This window comes from Microtus oregoni, unplaced genomic scaffold (genome assembly GCF_018167655.1).
Source record: "Microtus oregoni isolate MIOR12 unplaced genomic scaffold, Mior012 000003F_ref0000135, whole genome shotgun sequence".
Taxonomy (NCBI): domain Eukaryota; kingdom Metazoa; phylum Chordata; class Mammalia; order Rodentia; family Cricetidae; genus Microtus; species Microtus oregoni.
The window spans coordinates 49812105-49827991 of NW_024543062.1; the positions used below are offsets into that span (position 1 = coordinate 49812105).

The 15887-nt window shown below is 34.3% G+C and overlaps 1 protein-coding gene across 6 annotated transcripts in view; it reads right to left on the reverse strand.

The window, feature by feature from the left end:
* Positions 1-15887, reverse strand: part of Ptpn4 (protein tyrosine phosphatase non-receptor type 4) — a 186849-nt gene that overhangs the window by 58901 nt on the left and 112061 nt on the right. For all 6 annotated transcript variants that reach the window (XM_041649236.1, XM_041649235.1, XM_041649240.1 and 3 more), the window contains 2 exons: positions 6590-6658; positions 602-727 (listed from right to left, as the gene is read on the reverse strand). In XM_041649236.1, the coding sequence (XP_041505170.1) occupies positions 602-727; positions 6590-6658 (195 nt within the window). The remainder of the gene's footprint in view (positions 1-601; positions 728-6589; positions 6659-15887) is intronic.

Sequence of the window (15887 nt, forward strand, 5' to 3'; positions counted from 1 at the left end):
ACATAGAAAGTTCCAGGACAGCCAAGGGCAGTTAACACAGAGAAACCCGTCTCAAAAAAACAAAACAAAACAAAAATCGAGGTGGAAATCTACATGGAAATATATATAAGCAACAGCTCTATGGAATTTTGAAGTCGTGACTAGATACTTAATTACCCTTCTTGTGAAAGTCAACTGCTGAGGAAAATGAAGGTTGTCCTTCAATCTTCTCATTCATTCCCTACAGCAATTTTTTAACAGTGAGGAGCAAAAAAGGGGCAATAATGCTTGAAGTAACGAAAATCATGTTTGGGTCTGGTAAGGTAGCTAATCGATTAAAGGCATCTGAATACCTGATTTCAATCCTGGGGACTGACACAGTGGAAGAACTGATTCCCCCAAGTTGTCTTCTAATCTCCATATGCCAACTACTACATACATGCATATGCCCTCACATATAAACAAACATACACACACAAAAGTAAAATAAAATCAAAGTATTTTTTGAAAATCTGATCAAAGGATTTAAATTTTTATGTATTATGATGTTTAGGCGATAAAATACGTAGCCAATAACTTAGAAAGTAGCAAAACGCAAGCTCGATGCTGGCTTGCCACTTACTGATTGGGAGTTCCAGGTGGAGACCGGGATGGGAGGCTTTGTGTTTCTAACCTGTCATCAGACAACGAATTTCTGCTGACTACTTCCCAATCCATTAATTTTCGAGCCAACGGCTTACTTGGAGATCTGTAGAAAATTTGAATAATACATTGAAAAGTGATGTTTTTATATAACAGATAACTATGAATCAAATCTTAAAATTCATTTTAATAGATTATATTCAATGAGTTTGCTTATAAAAAATGAGTTGTTTTGACAGTATTTATCAAATAATTTCAAAAAAGCTATATTTGCTTTATATGACAAAAAAAAGAAAGATGGGGCTATGAAGAATAAGATAGGAAACAGGAAATTAAAAAAGGAAATAAAGAGAAGCAAGGTAGTAATTAGCTACCAAACATTTTCTCAAATTACAAAGCTACAGATCTTTGCTTACGTCTATTCTGGAGTACTCGGGGTGGTATTTATCACGAGATGTACTGAACAATACTCACTACATTATCTTTTCAATGACTTTTAATTCTGAACCTTCACTGCAATGAGGAGAAGACCAAAAAAGATAATCGTACATACTACATCTATAACTTCTCCTTTATATAGAGTATGGTCAGTGAAGTTTCTTTTCCCTTCTTTTTGTAAAAACTTTTTAAAAACTACAATATCTTGTGGCGGGTAACAAAAGGATATTTTTTAAAGACTTATTCTATTTTTAATTATATGTATGGGTTCTTGTGTGTGTTTGTGTGTATGTATGTAAGTGTAGGTGCCTGCAGAGGCAAGAAAGCTTCAGATCTCTTGGGGCTGGAATAACAGACTGCTGTTAAGCTGAGTGATAAGAATTCTGGGAAATGAACTTAAGTCCTCTGCCAAAGTAACCATTGTAATGATTTTAGCAACATAAGTCTGATACTTCCAGGTTCTAGGAGTCATGCGGGTACAAACAGTCCTCAGGCAGAAGTGCCTACTGGCCCCTTTAATGGATGTTAAAGGGCCCCCACATGACCCATGTGCAGCATGGATTACATCATCTACATATGATTCAGTTAAGCCCTTGCACGCATGCATGAGCCCCGTCATCTGCCTGCATATGATGTAGCCACGACAAACCCCAGTGCGCATGCACTAAGCAGCTTTTAAAAGCCCTCTCTCTTCTCCCCAACCCTCCCCCCCCCCGTCTGCACACTAACTTCCCCAGGCCTGTACACATCCCCCTCTAATAAACTCCTAAGTACGTTGTTGTATGTTCCCTGTTTCCTTCTCACTCGCGCCCAGTAATTTTAGTAACAATGGCTCCCATCCACTGAGTAACCTCCCCAGAACAAAAGGATATGTTTTATTACCTATTATCAGCTATCATAGGAGAAAAACAGAATTAAGTGATCCCCCCACAAAATGCTAATCTCCACAGAGCAAATGGTATTAACTATATTCAGAGATATAAACCCTTATAGTTTTAGGAATGAATATTAATAAGCAAAGTTTTTAATATGCAAGTTCAAGTACTACCCAAAACTCTTCTACATAAATGTGTACTTCTTTGATATCTAGAATTATTCTGGAAGTTAATTCAATGAATTAAGTAACTTAAATAAACATAAAGTAAAACACCCAATGTGGCATTTAATCTCAGTAATAAATTCCTCAAGACTCACAAAAATCATGTATGTTATTTTCTGTTACACCACAATAAAGCAAATAGATACTGTCATATTAATGTAAAAAGCCAGATCATAAAAAATTTAAATAGAAACACTTATTTGTATAAAATAACACAGCCGAGCAGCAACACATATGAACTCAAAGTGATTGTGACAGCATACACAAAAGCTGTGTAAGTCCAAGCCAGACCAAGTCCCACCCTAGCTGAGGAGCTACTGACAGTTCTTAGCTGCCAAGAGAGGAAAGGTCAATTTTCTCTAACACTGTACCCACTGATAAGTCTACCGTATTCTAGTGAAAGGCTACATAGTAAAGAATGTTTGAGGCAGCACAAATTGGTCTTGATGGAAAAAACAAAACAAAAACCATGACAAGCACAAAGATGGAGGGAAAAAGAAGTAAGGCATGGAATAGAAAGAGCTGGGTGAGAGAAGGTGAATATGATCAAAATAAATTATACAAAATTTAAAAAGAACTTTTAAAACGTATATTAAAAGGCAACAAACTTTTCAGTGTTGGACCATAATACCAAAAAATTCTTCATTCTATGAATTTTATTTTCAGACTTTCCAATAAAAATATTTATTTACTTCTATATATAGTTTTAAGGTTATTGGATTTAGAATATTACCTTAAAAATTGGTCATGAGTTTCCCTTTTTATCATGTATTATGTACATACTTTTACATAAATTAAGAAAAATACCAGTCAAGGCACAAAATAAATGTAAATTTAAGTAATCCAGATATGTTCAAACAGTAAAATCAGTATGTAGCCAAATTTCAAAGTTTGCAGTTGCAGCCTACAATTTGCTTTGTGACATATTAACTACACAAACAGAATGGCTTGAGAGAATGGTATTTCATAGTGCTTTGTGTTCACAGAAGGAAACATTAAAATAACCATGCCTACTAGGGGCACTGAATGCTAATTCTAGCCTATACTAGAAAAATTATTTAAGTTTCTATACTCAATATCTAAATTCACCAGTGCAATAGGGGTGTTACATTGTCCTTCCTTACCACTTCAATTTTATGACTTCACAGTCATAAACACTATAGTTTTTAATGCAACGTTTTAGCCTCTTAAAAGGTTAGGTTATGAATAATAAATACTTAAAACCTAAATCATACAAGTGTCCTATCATTTTGGTATTTTAGAGTCAAACACTCTTGATTTGGTCTACTCTCTTTTACTATAAAACCAACGGGCATCTTCTAAAAGAGATGCGGTGCTACTGGTAATACAAACCAACAAGCAAGCAAGCAAACAAATAAACAAAAAATGGACTCAAATTTCATTTCCAAATGAAAAGGCAAAGGAATTTAACCACAAATACTTCTTCCTATCATTTTGAGTTTAAATCACAGGACTTCTTGACTTGAACTCAGGACACCAATAGATTCAGTTACTCATAGTGGAGGGCACATATTTGAATTAGTTACACAAATGACAATATATGTCTTCAATTAAAATAATAAAATCTTAAACTTACCATAATTTACCATTTCTAGTTCTTTTAGTGTTAATCTTTAATAGTCACAAACTATTCTTTCCTTATAAGTTAGACTAAACTAAGCTGCAAGAGCTAACAAGATCAATTAGAAGAGAAGGAAAGTGATCAATTGGAAATCCAGCATACTTACCTAGTACAAACTGTCTGAATACTTTATTCTTGGTAACGAACTAAACATGTTTGTAAATGTCTTGAGTTTAAAACTAAATTTCAGGCATTTTACTTTATTAACAGTTTTAACCTCAGAGACCCACCCACTCAAGTTTGTTGTCTATGTTTCCTGTTCTGTGCGGAAATTTCAGAGAAAAAAATACCACACTGTTAACAATGTGGTGAGTTTATTTTCTGACCAGGACACCTTATTTTTCTGTTGATGAGAACTTGGTTCTCCTCTCTTCTTGGAATATTATTATAAGATATCATAAAAAGTGTGAAAGCAATTCAAAGAGTTGATATATAAGGGAGAAAAGGATTATTGATAAAATTTTACATATTAAAATTGAAGATCTTTGTTAACTTTCTATTTATATGGCCACCTAAAATTCAGAGAGACAAGAAATCTGCAAATGACTTATCACTTTATAAAACCATTAGAGAATTTTAGTAGCTATGTATGAAGTAAATGTCTTACATAAAATACTCTCAAGGAAGTTTAACTTTCAGGGACAGAGCAATCATTAAGATGCCCCAGCAATATTAAAACTGCTCCCATGGACAAGAACACAGCTCCAGAACAGAACATTTGCCTAGCATGTGTAAGGCCCTAAACTTGGGAACCTAGTACCTTAAAAAAGAAACACCTACACCCCAGCGAACAAAGACAGTACTATACAAACTTAATAGCATTTTAATAATGAATATACAAAACAATGAAGATGCATAAATATCTGCGTATTTCTAAAATCTAATAAAAACAATTAAAACAACACAATAATTTGATTTTTAGAAATATGGGAAGACTGCAAATAAGAGACAGTACAAAAAGCCACAACAAATTCTTTCTAACTTAGAATTATGTTGATAAGAAGTAAAATATTTTCTTTTGAAGAGTTGTACAGAAAACACTTTAATTTTCTAAGCAAAATCTCTTTTTCCAGGTCCATACAACTTTCTGATTGGAGCACTGGATCAAGATAGACACAACATCCACACACAGACACATACACTCTCTTGAGTTTATGCAAGGAAGCAGCTTGAGTAACACCACAAACTTTGTAGGGCCGTCTTGGATGATTTATTTTTCAAGTCATTTGATACTGTTTGGATTTTAGAATATAATGAATTGTCACTCATTGTTAGAAACAAGGAGCAATTTTTACTTTGGAAGGAACTAAAAGAGAAATGGCAAAACCAAACATGAAACTATATCTTACAGAAACATAAAGCTGGAAGGATTTCAATAGCTGTTTAGAATAAAATTTTGACCAAGTAAAATTCTTCTGTTATCTTTATGAAAGCGTTCAAGTCTCTAACAGCAGTAGATGCCAGACATACAACTAGTTCTTCAGGGTTTGAAACTTTTGAAGTAGTTTCCACTAGGAACAAACTCCTGTTTCACTATGCCTGTTGTCATTGGTCAGAAGCTGATGCTAGTTCCATCAAATTTGTTCCCTTTCCTCCACTAGTGTTTAGTAAAGCTCTTTATTATTCTTACTTGTATAACTGTAACTATCTCCTAATTAGTCACTAGGTATCCAATCTCTACTTTACAAACACACTTTTCTGAAATGTAAATTTGATTGTATCATTTCTGTCACTAAAAAGCAAACTGGCCCTAACAAATTTTAATGAAGGGAAGATGATAAATTTTTCAAAAAGGTAAATCAAGCGGGGCGGTGGTGGCGCATGCCTTTAATCCCAGCACTCGGGAGGCAGAGGCAGGCGGATCTCTGGGAGTTCGAGACCAGCCTGGTCTACAAGAGCTAGTTCCAGGACAGGCTCCAAAACCACAGAGAAACCCTGTCTCGAAAAAAACCAAAAAAAAAATCCAAAAGGTAAATCAAAGGTATCTTAACTTTTAATAGCATGACTTAAATAAATATAAAAATAAGCTGGATAATAGGACTCTGTACATTTCTCAAAAATATGTAACAGGAGAGTGACTTTGGAACAAAAGGTTGTATTAGTGATACTTGATGTAGCTATTCAAACCTATTGTACTCAATGTATGATTAACATTCATAAATATGTAACAAAATAAACCAGGACATTAGATAAACTAGTTCCATTTCATAAACACAGTATGTTGTTTAATAGATCATTTAGAAAACATTGCTAATAATTTAAAAATTTTTTTATTTATGTGTATGTGTGTGCACCTGAGTATATGCATACGCACTACATGCATGTAAGAGTTCATGGTCCAGAAGAGGGCATCAGATTCCTGGACCTGGAGTTGCAAGCAGTTCTAAGCTACTATGTGGTGCTAAGAAATGAACTGGAACTTTTATAAGAGCAGTTAGAAATGAACTGGAACTTTTATAAGAGCAGTTAGTACGTCTAACTACTGAGCCACCTCTCCAGTCCCCATTTCTAATAATGTTTATTCTTTTAAAAACTCATAGATTTGTTGGGCTGGTGAGACAGATTAGTAGGTAAATAAAAGTGCTTGTTGCCCAGCCGACAATGTGGGTTCAACCTCAGGACCCACATAATGGAAGGAGAGAACCAATTCCCAAAGTTTGTCCTCTGATCTTTGCACACACACATGCATGTGTATGTATGTAATATATCAGAAAATAAATTATAAAATGTAACAAACAAACAAACAAACAAACAAAAACCCTCAGATAACTAAAACAGAATTGACTTACCTTGCAAATACCCTGTCTTTATTTGCCTTTTCTTTGCCATATTGAACTGACTGGACTTCAGTTCTCCCACTGAAATACATAAATATGCATAATATCTTAAAGGGGACTACAGGATAAAATGACAACATACAGCATGATTATATTACAATTTTATAAGAGACAAGACATTTATGATGACAAGAAGAACAATAAAAGCAGCAGAATAAGAAGGAAAGACTGGATTACTTTCCAGTTCCACTGGGATAGGCAAAGCTAATTTAGCAGTTTACAAGATGTGTCCAATAGACACGAATTTAATAACAGGAACCTCTCTAGAGTTAGAGATGCCTTGTATCAAACAAGCTCCACAGCCCTGACTTACCCTACAGGTTGAGTTAGCTAATGTCTCCATTGCGTCTAACTGATGAGCTAAACTTTGTGGTATCTTGGATAACTTTTCTTTCCTTTTCTGCTACCAATTATTACATATATGAAGACATCCTATCAATTCCCTCCATGTCCCAATACAGAAAATTTCAGATTTTGAATGTAGGAAAGAAATGAGATCAGAAATATTGGGGCTTCTGGGCACCATGTTTGCCTTGAAGTTGATTTGCCTAGAAAGCACACTGTGTACACAGAGGAGATACTTATCTGGTCATTCTCTGTGGTACATCACTGTGTTCAGTTAACTATGGTATTGAAAGAGTAGTTCTCAGAGAATTGATGAAGATAATCTGTTACTGAGTTGTGAATGAACATAAATTTCTAGTACAGAAAGTAGAACCATTTATAACTATAGATATTTAATGTATTTAAAAGTAGCCAAATATATATTCTCAAAGCCACACAAGCAAATTTCAGATTACATTCCTAGGGCAAATTTAAATAGCTGTGAACTACATGGCATGATTGATTTTAATGTAAAAATGGGGAACTTTTATAAAAAATGTTGGTTAATGTTTCATAGAAAATTATATTGCCTCTAAGACCACCATATATTCACGTTTACTAGTTTAATGCATTTAATCCCTTGGATATATAGAATTGGAATAAACACATATGTAAACAGAAGTGGTTAAGAAAGCAATAAACCTTCTTAATCTTTCCAGCTCCACTTTCTATTTTCAATAATATTTCAACATCTTAAATATAACAATAGCATCAGTATTCCTTGTCATTGCTTACCATGAGGGGAGGGGGTTAATCAATGTCTATTTTGGGCATGTCTATTAAAGAAAGAATTGTATGCAGCTATACAGGTCATGCTGACTTTACTACTTCGCTTGCAAGACAATTCACACTTAATAATTTAAAAGTGCTTCAGATACATTTTAAAGTTAAGAACTACAAACACGGAACTTAACTTTTGAAACTATAAATATATATGACCTGTGTCTAAACACGAATATTCTGTATCCCTGTGCTTTGCTACATTTATCATGGGGCTGTACTTTCCCACTTTCTTGATTCCTTTCCCACTTAAAGTTCTGCTAGGTTCTGCTTTCATAATGTGTAGAAGAAGGAAGATCAGAAGAGTAGGAAAAATGCAAAGTAGTGCTTACAAGTGCTGGGAGCTGCTTCAGAAGACCTGGGAACAAAGGGCAGAGAAGCACAACACACCTTGAGGCAGTACTACTTCTGTGACAGGTTCAGGACTAACTGGACTGGCCATGATAGTATCTGAAATGTAGTAGCAGGTGTAGACTCAGGGAATCCAAACCAAAAGTGACCCTTGCGTATTACTCCTCTTGCATACGTGGTTCTCAAAAATCACCCTTCCTTAACGTACTTTCCCATTTTTGTTTGCTTTTTGTTTTTAAAAGTCTATGTAACCAAGTCTAAGGATTGATTTTCTTTTACACAAAATATCAAAAAGAAATCTGAGTTTCTCTAACTCAATCCTGAGTTAGCAGTAAAGTAGATTTAAATACAACTCTATTGCTCAAAAGGATGGAATAACAAGTCAAAGTTCATGGCAAGCGGGAATAGTTGATTGTTCAAAGGGATTTATATTGCATATTTTCCATAACACACTCTTTAAAAGAGTTAGAATAAAATAAAAACCTGTAGCAATATTAGAATACCAAATTGTGACAGTACGAATTTAAAGAATGAGGAACTACCAACTGTTACATACATATACATAAGCTTATTACAGAAACTTGAGTAATAAAATATATAATGAAAAGAACAACTAAAATATAAGTTAGTCTTCAGTTTGAAATAATCATTACAAAAAGATAAAAAAACATTCTGGGGGAAGGGCAGTGTTGGTGCATGCCTTTAATCCCAGCACTCGGGAGGCAGAGTTCGAGGCCAGCCTGGTCTACAAGAGCGAGTTCCAGGACAGGCTCCAAAGCTACAGAAAAACCCTGTCTTGAAAAACAAACAAAAACCAAACGAACAAACAAAAAACCATTCTGGAACTTCGTATATACTGACTTAGAAAGGCTAGAAATATAGACATAGTCTTATGCTGGGATTACAAGGCATGTGCTCAGGGAAGAATTGCTGTTGGTTGGAAGGAAGTGGGGAAGGCTTAGAAAAACCTTACAAAGTTGATATGCACATTTACAATATGACATGTTTTAATTTTTGTCCATGGACACAAATACTTCCTCTCACCTATCTTTCTTTTTAAAAATTATCTTTTTAATTTTAAAAAGCTTTTATCATTTCAACTCCTTTCTCTCATCATTCTGACAGTTGCTAAGGATTAACGCTATTGGACCAGGACTTTTCTTGAGTTACTTTCTTGAGTTACTTAACTGGCCTAATTTTACTATTTTAAAAGAAAGGAAGGAAGGGAGAAAGAGAGGGAGGGAGGGAGAGAAGGAGGAAGGGAGGCAGGAAGAAACAAACCTCAAAGTTATATTTTCATTTTTATTTTATGTGTAAGAGGGCTTTGTTGACACATATGTATGTGTACCATGCATGTGCAGTGCCTTTAGAGGCCAGAAAAGGGTATGAATGACATAGAAGAAACTTGAAGTTTCATAATAGCCAGAATTTGTAAACAACCTATATATTCCTCAACAGGAGAATAAATAAGTAAAATATGGTATATTAATACAATAGTTTTATACAGTCATTTAAAAATGCTATCATGAAATTTGCAGGCAAAAAGATGGAACTAGAAAAAATCCTGAATGAGGTATTCCAGATGCAGAAAGATGGATATGGTATATGTCACTTATATTAGCTGTTAAGTCAATGATAACCAAGCTACAATTCATAGAACCAGAGTGTATAGTGTAAGGGTCCTTAACTTTCTTAATGCTACAAGCCTTTAACAGAGTTCTTCATGTTATGGTGACCCCAACCAAAAAATTATTTTTGTTGATACTTCTTAACATAATATGAAGCATAATATAAATATCTGATATATAGAATATCTGATATGTGACTCCTGTGAAAGGGTCATTCGACCCCCAAAGGGGTCAGGACCCACACATTGATAACCATTTGTCTAGAGGGACCAGATAGCTCTCAAAAGGAAAGGGAAATAGAATAGTTATGGATTTATGGATGAATGAATGAAGGAAAACTTAGCCACTAGATAAAGATAACAAATGAACTGTCACAACCGCTGAAATGAGGAAAATCAGTTTTCTCCAATAGAGTAACATTAGGTGTACCATAGTCTTGGACAGGCCTCATGTTCAGGAGTAGTTGAGCAACATAATGGAGTCCACATTGTGTGTGTGTGTGTGTGTGTGTGTGTGTGTGTGTGTGTGTACACAGTTGGGTGAGTTTTTTGTGGGGAAAGAGTTATTTTGTTTTCTTGATTCTGGGGGTATTTGCTCTTGGATTGGGGTTTTTTTTTTTTTTGAGAAAGAACTTAAAGGTGTATACGTAGGGAGGGAGAGAGGATCTGGAAGGACTTGGAGGGGGAAAGAATATCATCAAAATACATTTAAATTTTAAATTGTTTTAAATAATAAAGAAAAAGAGTAGAACTGATATTGTAAAAGACTTACTAATAGATTTTCTTAGGACACAATAAGCTACACAAAGTAGATTTTAACAAAGGGAGCTACTGCCTCCAAAATACCCCCAAATAAGAAGTCTGTTAAGAAGGCTAGTTAGAGATAAGCAAAATTTAGGATGCTAGGATATAAATGTTGTTCAGAAAGACTGACTAGCTATGGGGTTCCAATCCAATAACAAAGGAGATAACCCTGACTTCTAGCCAGCCGTTATGCCCATTTCTCTATGAAAGAGCATGCCTCCAACAGTCAATGAGGGGGCAGTGCAGAGTCACAACCAACATTAAAAGTCCTGGGTTATAATAAAGTCCCAAGTTCTATTCTTGGGAAAAGCATAATTCTACTAGATGGGCAAGATGACCTTGGATAACATCTATTTGAAAAAGAATGCACGGGTGTACTTAAAATAATTTGGGCAATATGCAATATTTTTGCTGTGTAAATCTTTCATCTGCCTAAGTAAGTGCCTTAGGAGACTTCTTGTCTCCTGTCTCTGCTTAAATTGTTCAAAGTGTAACCCGCCTGCGGTTGGAGCCTAAAAGAAATGTAAAGGATGACAGCATATAGGAAATGCTTAACCTATGACTATATGAGTTAGCAAGATATTCTAATCAAGGTCAGCTTCTTTGTGGGCATTACCCAGAGCCAGATGTGCACTAAATTAAAGAGCTTTTTCTTTTATTAATCTCTAAATGTACAGAGTGAATTCTCCATGGAAGAGTATTAATTCTACAACATCAGAACCTCTGGAATTGGAGTAATAGACAGTTCTGGGCTAACATGTGGATGATGGGAACCAAACCTAGTTACTCTGTAAGAGCAGCAAGTGTTCCTAAGCACTGTGTCATCTCTCAGCTCCTGATTCACAGATCTTACGGTGCCTGGGATTTTACATATTGAATAATGTCTACTATGTTGTATTTAAACCTTCTTGAATGGCAATCTGGCTGAGCTTACCATTTTCAGGCAATTCTATCTCTACTTCATTTTAGAAATGAGCTACATAAGTCTGAAGAAAAAATTTAGTTGGCACATAGATTGCTTAAAAATAATTCACTCTGATGAGATTTAATTTATTCTATTTAACAATTTAATTATTTTATTTAATGGCAGGAGTAACCAATATTGAAATTTTAAAATATAATTTAGAATAAAAGTATAAAAATAATTAAGGTTAATAGAGACTTGAAAGACATGGGTGCCCAAAACTACAAACATTGCTGGGAGATACAAATTAAAACTTAACGACACACTGAGCTTCATGAGAGGAAAGAACCAGTATTTTTAAGATATCAGTCTTCCAAAATTTATTATTATCAATACAGTCACAATCTAGCTGAAAGCTTTTTTTAAAACCTAGGAATAGAGATACTATTAATAATTCTCAAATTCAAATGAAAATACAAAAAAAACCTAGAACACCTAAAATACCTTTTTAAAAAACAAAATTGGAAGAGTGAAACTTCTACATTTTAGTAATAAAGTAAATGAACAAGACAATACTTATGAACAACAAAAGTGAAAAGGAACAACTAAACATCACAGATAAGAAATAAATTTCAATGTATATTTTATACCAAATAATCCACGGACCTACATGTAAGAGCTAAAATTGTGAAACTTATACAAGAAACTAAAGAAATAGGTTATAGTACGGTGGACTAGACAACGTTTTCACAGATATGACAAAAAGCTAAGATTCATAAAAGGACTAACTGGTAAGAGAACTTCAACAAAATAAGACCCATGCTGTTCAAAAGACCCAAGTAAACAATGAAAATAGCAAACACTGATGAATCCATGGGAGAAACTGGAACTCCATACTGTTTGGGGGCAGTGCTGAGGATTGAACCCAGGGCCTGTCACATGTTAAGCAAGTTCTCTGCCATTAGGCTACACAACCAGCCCTGAGCTAGAACTCCTCCACATTGCAGAATTGTATATAAATGGCCTAATTACTTTGAAGATATATTTGGAGGTGCCTTACTAGGTTAAACATCCTTCAGCCATATAACCTCGCCATTCTATTCATAGTTGTTTACCCAAGAAAACAAAGTAAACGTGCACATAAAACCTTAGATATGCATATATGTGTGTGTATATGTATGTATGTATGTTCACAGAAGCTTTATTTATAATAGCCCAAATCTGGAAAATGGATATCCATTATTAAGTGAATGGTAAACAAACCATATTTGTACATTAGAGTAGAACTCTGCAATAAGAGAATTAGCAATATAAGTAACATGGATGAAACAACATAATTATGCTAAGTAAAAGTGGTCACATTATAATAAAAATGCAATTTATATGAGGAACTAGAAAATGAAAACCAGCTTAAAGAGACAACAGACCAGCAACTTCCTAATGACAAATGATTGGCAAAAGGAGTTACAGAGAGACATGAAGGGTCTTTTGAGAATAATGAGCATGTGTGCTACCTTGACTGAATCGTCACTCAAGAAGATTTAACTCAATAACTGTAAAACTTGAATATAGTTATTTACTATATGTGAATGCTTCAATAAAGTTATTTTAAAACATTCAATTTCAAAACATTCATAATCTTAGTTTTGTTAAAAAATATATGAAATGTGCTAATACTAGGCCATTGTTACCTGATGGGGCGTGGTCGATCGGTATTTAGAATTAACCAGACCAGTTTAATATAATAGATTCAGCATTTAATAAACAGAAGAAAAAGAACTTACAAACCCAGGGTTCCAGCGATCCAGGAGCACAGGGAACAAAAGGAAGGAGGCAAGCACACCTGGATGGTTTATCTGTTTTTCTGTGGCCCCAGGGGGACACACCCTAAATGGAATGTGATTGGCTGAGTTCCCCATCAGTTACCAAAGGGAGTAACTGCCTGAATGGTTATTGCTATTCTCTTAGCCAATTTTAGTTTCTTTTCCTTTAAAAAGAGATTTATATTGATTTTTAATCACGTATATATGCATATCTACATACAAGAGGCACTTGATCCCACTGGAGCTCAAGTTACAGGCACCTGTGAATGGTGACATGGGTGTTGATAATTGAACTCTAGAAGAGCAGCACTCGCTCTTAACCACTGAGCTCTCCAGCTTGCAGTTTTAGTTTCTTTCTCTTTCTAGACATAGATAGTTGTTGAGCTTGGTTTTTAAATAATTGTCTATATTAGAGAGTTCCTTCTATTTCAGTGTGTGTGTGTGTGTTTTCCCCCAAACTAGTTCTTCAATTGTCTTTTCTAATTTGGATTCATCATGACTAGCTTTTCTATTGGATGTTGTATGGTCTGAGTAACCTACTTGACTTTTTTTTTCTTATTTTATCTAAGACCTGTTTGAAATGAACTGGAAGTTAGTTCCTGCACTCTACTCATTTTTTTGTAGTCTAAATGAAACCGTGTGTGTATATCCTTGCATAATGACACTGGTGGTCACTTAGGAATTAAACTCATTTTAGGAATATCTTTAAAGGTTATCAATGTTCTCCCTTTCAGAGAGTGCACGGGACATTCCTGTCCCTGCTGAAGCTATCAGCAAGTACCTGTGTTTTCTTGATTGTCATCATTGACCTGACATTCTCTTCCTCAGTATACTTAACCATTAAAATGGCAAGTACTGCATAGTATCTTTCCGAATACTGCTTTTAGAAAAGTTAAAAAAAAAAAAAAAGGCTTTGCTAAAACATGTTGTCAAGCTACTTAAGAATCTGCTCTGTTTTTTTTTTTTTTTTTTTTTGGTAAAAAAGATAAAATAAAATTCTACTTCATGGCTGATACTGAATTCCTATACTTAAATTTCTTTCCATGGGTGACAGGCATATATTTTAAGTGATATATCATGCACAAATGTTGTTATTATATTTACTGATATTACACGTTGAGCATTTATAGATATTCGGGTTTATGTTAGTAATCTTTTGGAAGTATATCTAAACATTTTTTATCATAGAACAATTTCTTCCATCATAAAATATTAGAGATTGAAAGTCAAAAATAAAAATAGATAAAAATGAATATGATTTATTTTATTAAATCACCAGTAACTTTTTCTGCATGAGTCGTACTAGATTCCACTTCAAAACTAGCTTTTATGTGTTATTTTAGACTTCTACAGATAAGACTAATCAGGGCTTCTTCAAAGTTATTTTTTGTTGCCTTTGGGAGAATTTTTTTTCTCCCAAAAAAAAAATTTTAAAAAGTTATTAAATGCCAAAGTCACAGTTGAATAGGAAAATTACTTCTCATATAGCACAGAAAATTCATTATGATTGGCATTAATTGTAAATTTCAAACTAGGTAGAAGACAGAGTTTAGAATATTTCAACACAAGGGCATGATGCACATCTGAGGCTGTAGATATAGCTGGTGATTAAATGCTGCATACACAGCAATGGCCACACTACACCTCATTATGAATCCATCAAAAAATTACTTTAAAGAGAATAAGTAAAATATATTTAGGGGGACTGGAGAAACGGCTCAGTAGTTAGGAGCACTGATTGCTCTTCTAGAAAAGTCAGGTTTGATTACTAGCACCTGAACAGTAGCTCACGCCTGTCTATAATTCCAAATCAGGGACTCTCTTCTACCTTCTCTGGGCATTGTTCAAATATGGTGCATAGATATATATGCAGACAAAACACCCATACACAGAAAATGAAAATAAAGGAAAAAATTTTAAGACATAATTTTAGGAAAAGTTATTTCTCTGAATTTATGCTGAATTATAGACAAAGAATACAGGAAAATGTCAGGATCTGGGGATCTTTTTTGTCTGCTTGCTTAATGGTTGTTTTGAATTCTTTCAGGCTGGATAACTCCAAGAACTGCTAAACTGTAGACTATATATTAGCTTTTACAAATGAAATGAACATATCTTATAGAAAAGTTTCCATATATATAATAAGTAAACTGGGAACTATAAAATCTGTTGAGATTGTAACTATACAAATATAGCTAATTACTAAATAAAATAATTATCTACAGCACAATCACAAGCACAGGTCTTCAAGCTTAGCATGCATCACAAAACATCATATGATGTACTGATACAGACGTATAGAAAGGATTTTGACTCTGTAGGTTATGTGACTAACAATGATTCTATTGCTTTGTATTTAGATCTTTAATGAATTCATTTATTTTTAAAATCTATTTTATGATATGGGTGGTTTGTCTGTCATATATTTGTGTACCATGCATGCCTGGTGCTCGTGGGGGCCAAAAGAGGATGATGTCTGCCCTGAAACTGGGGTTTCAAATACTGTGAGCTGCCATGTGGGTGCTGGGAATTAAACCTGTGTCCTTCTGGAAGAGAAGCTAGTGCTCTAAATCTATG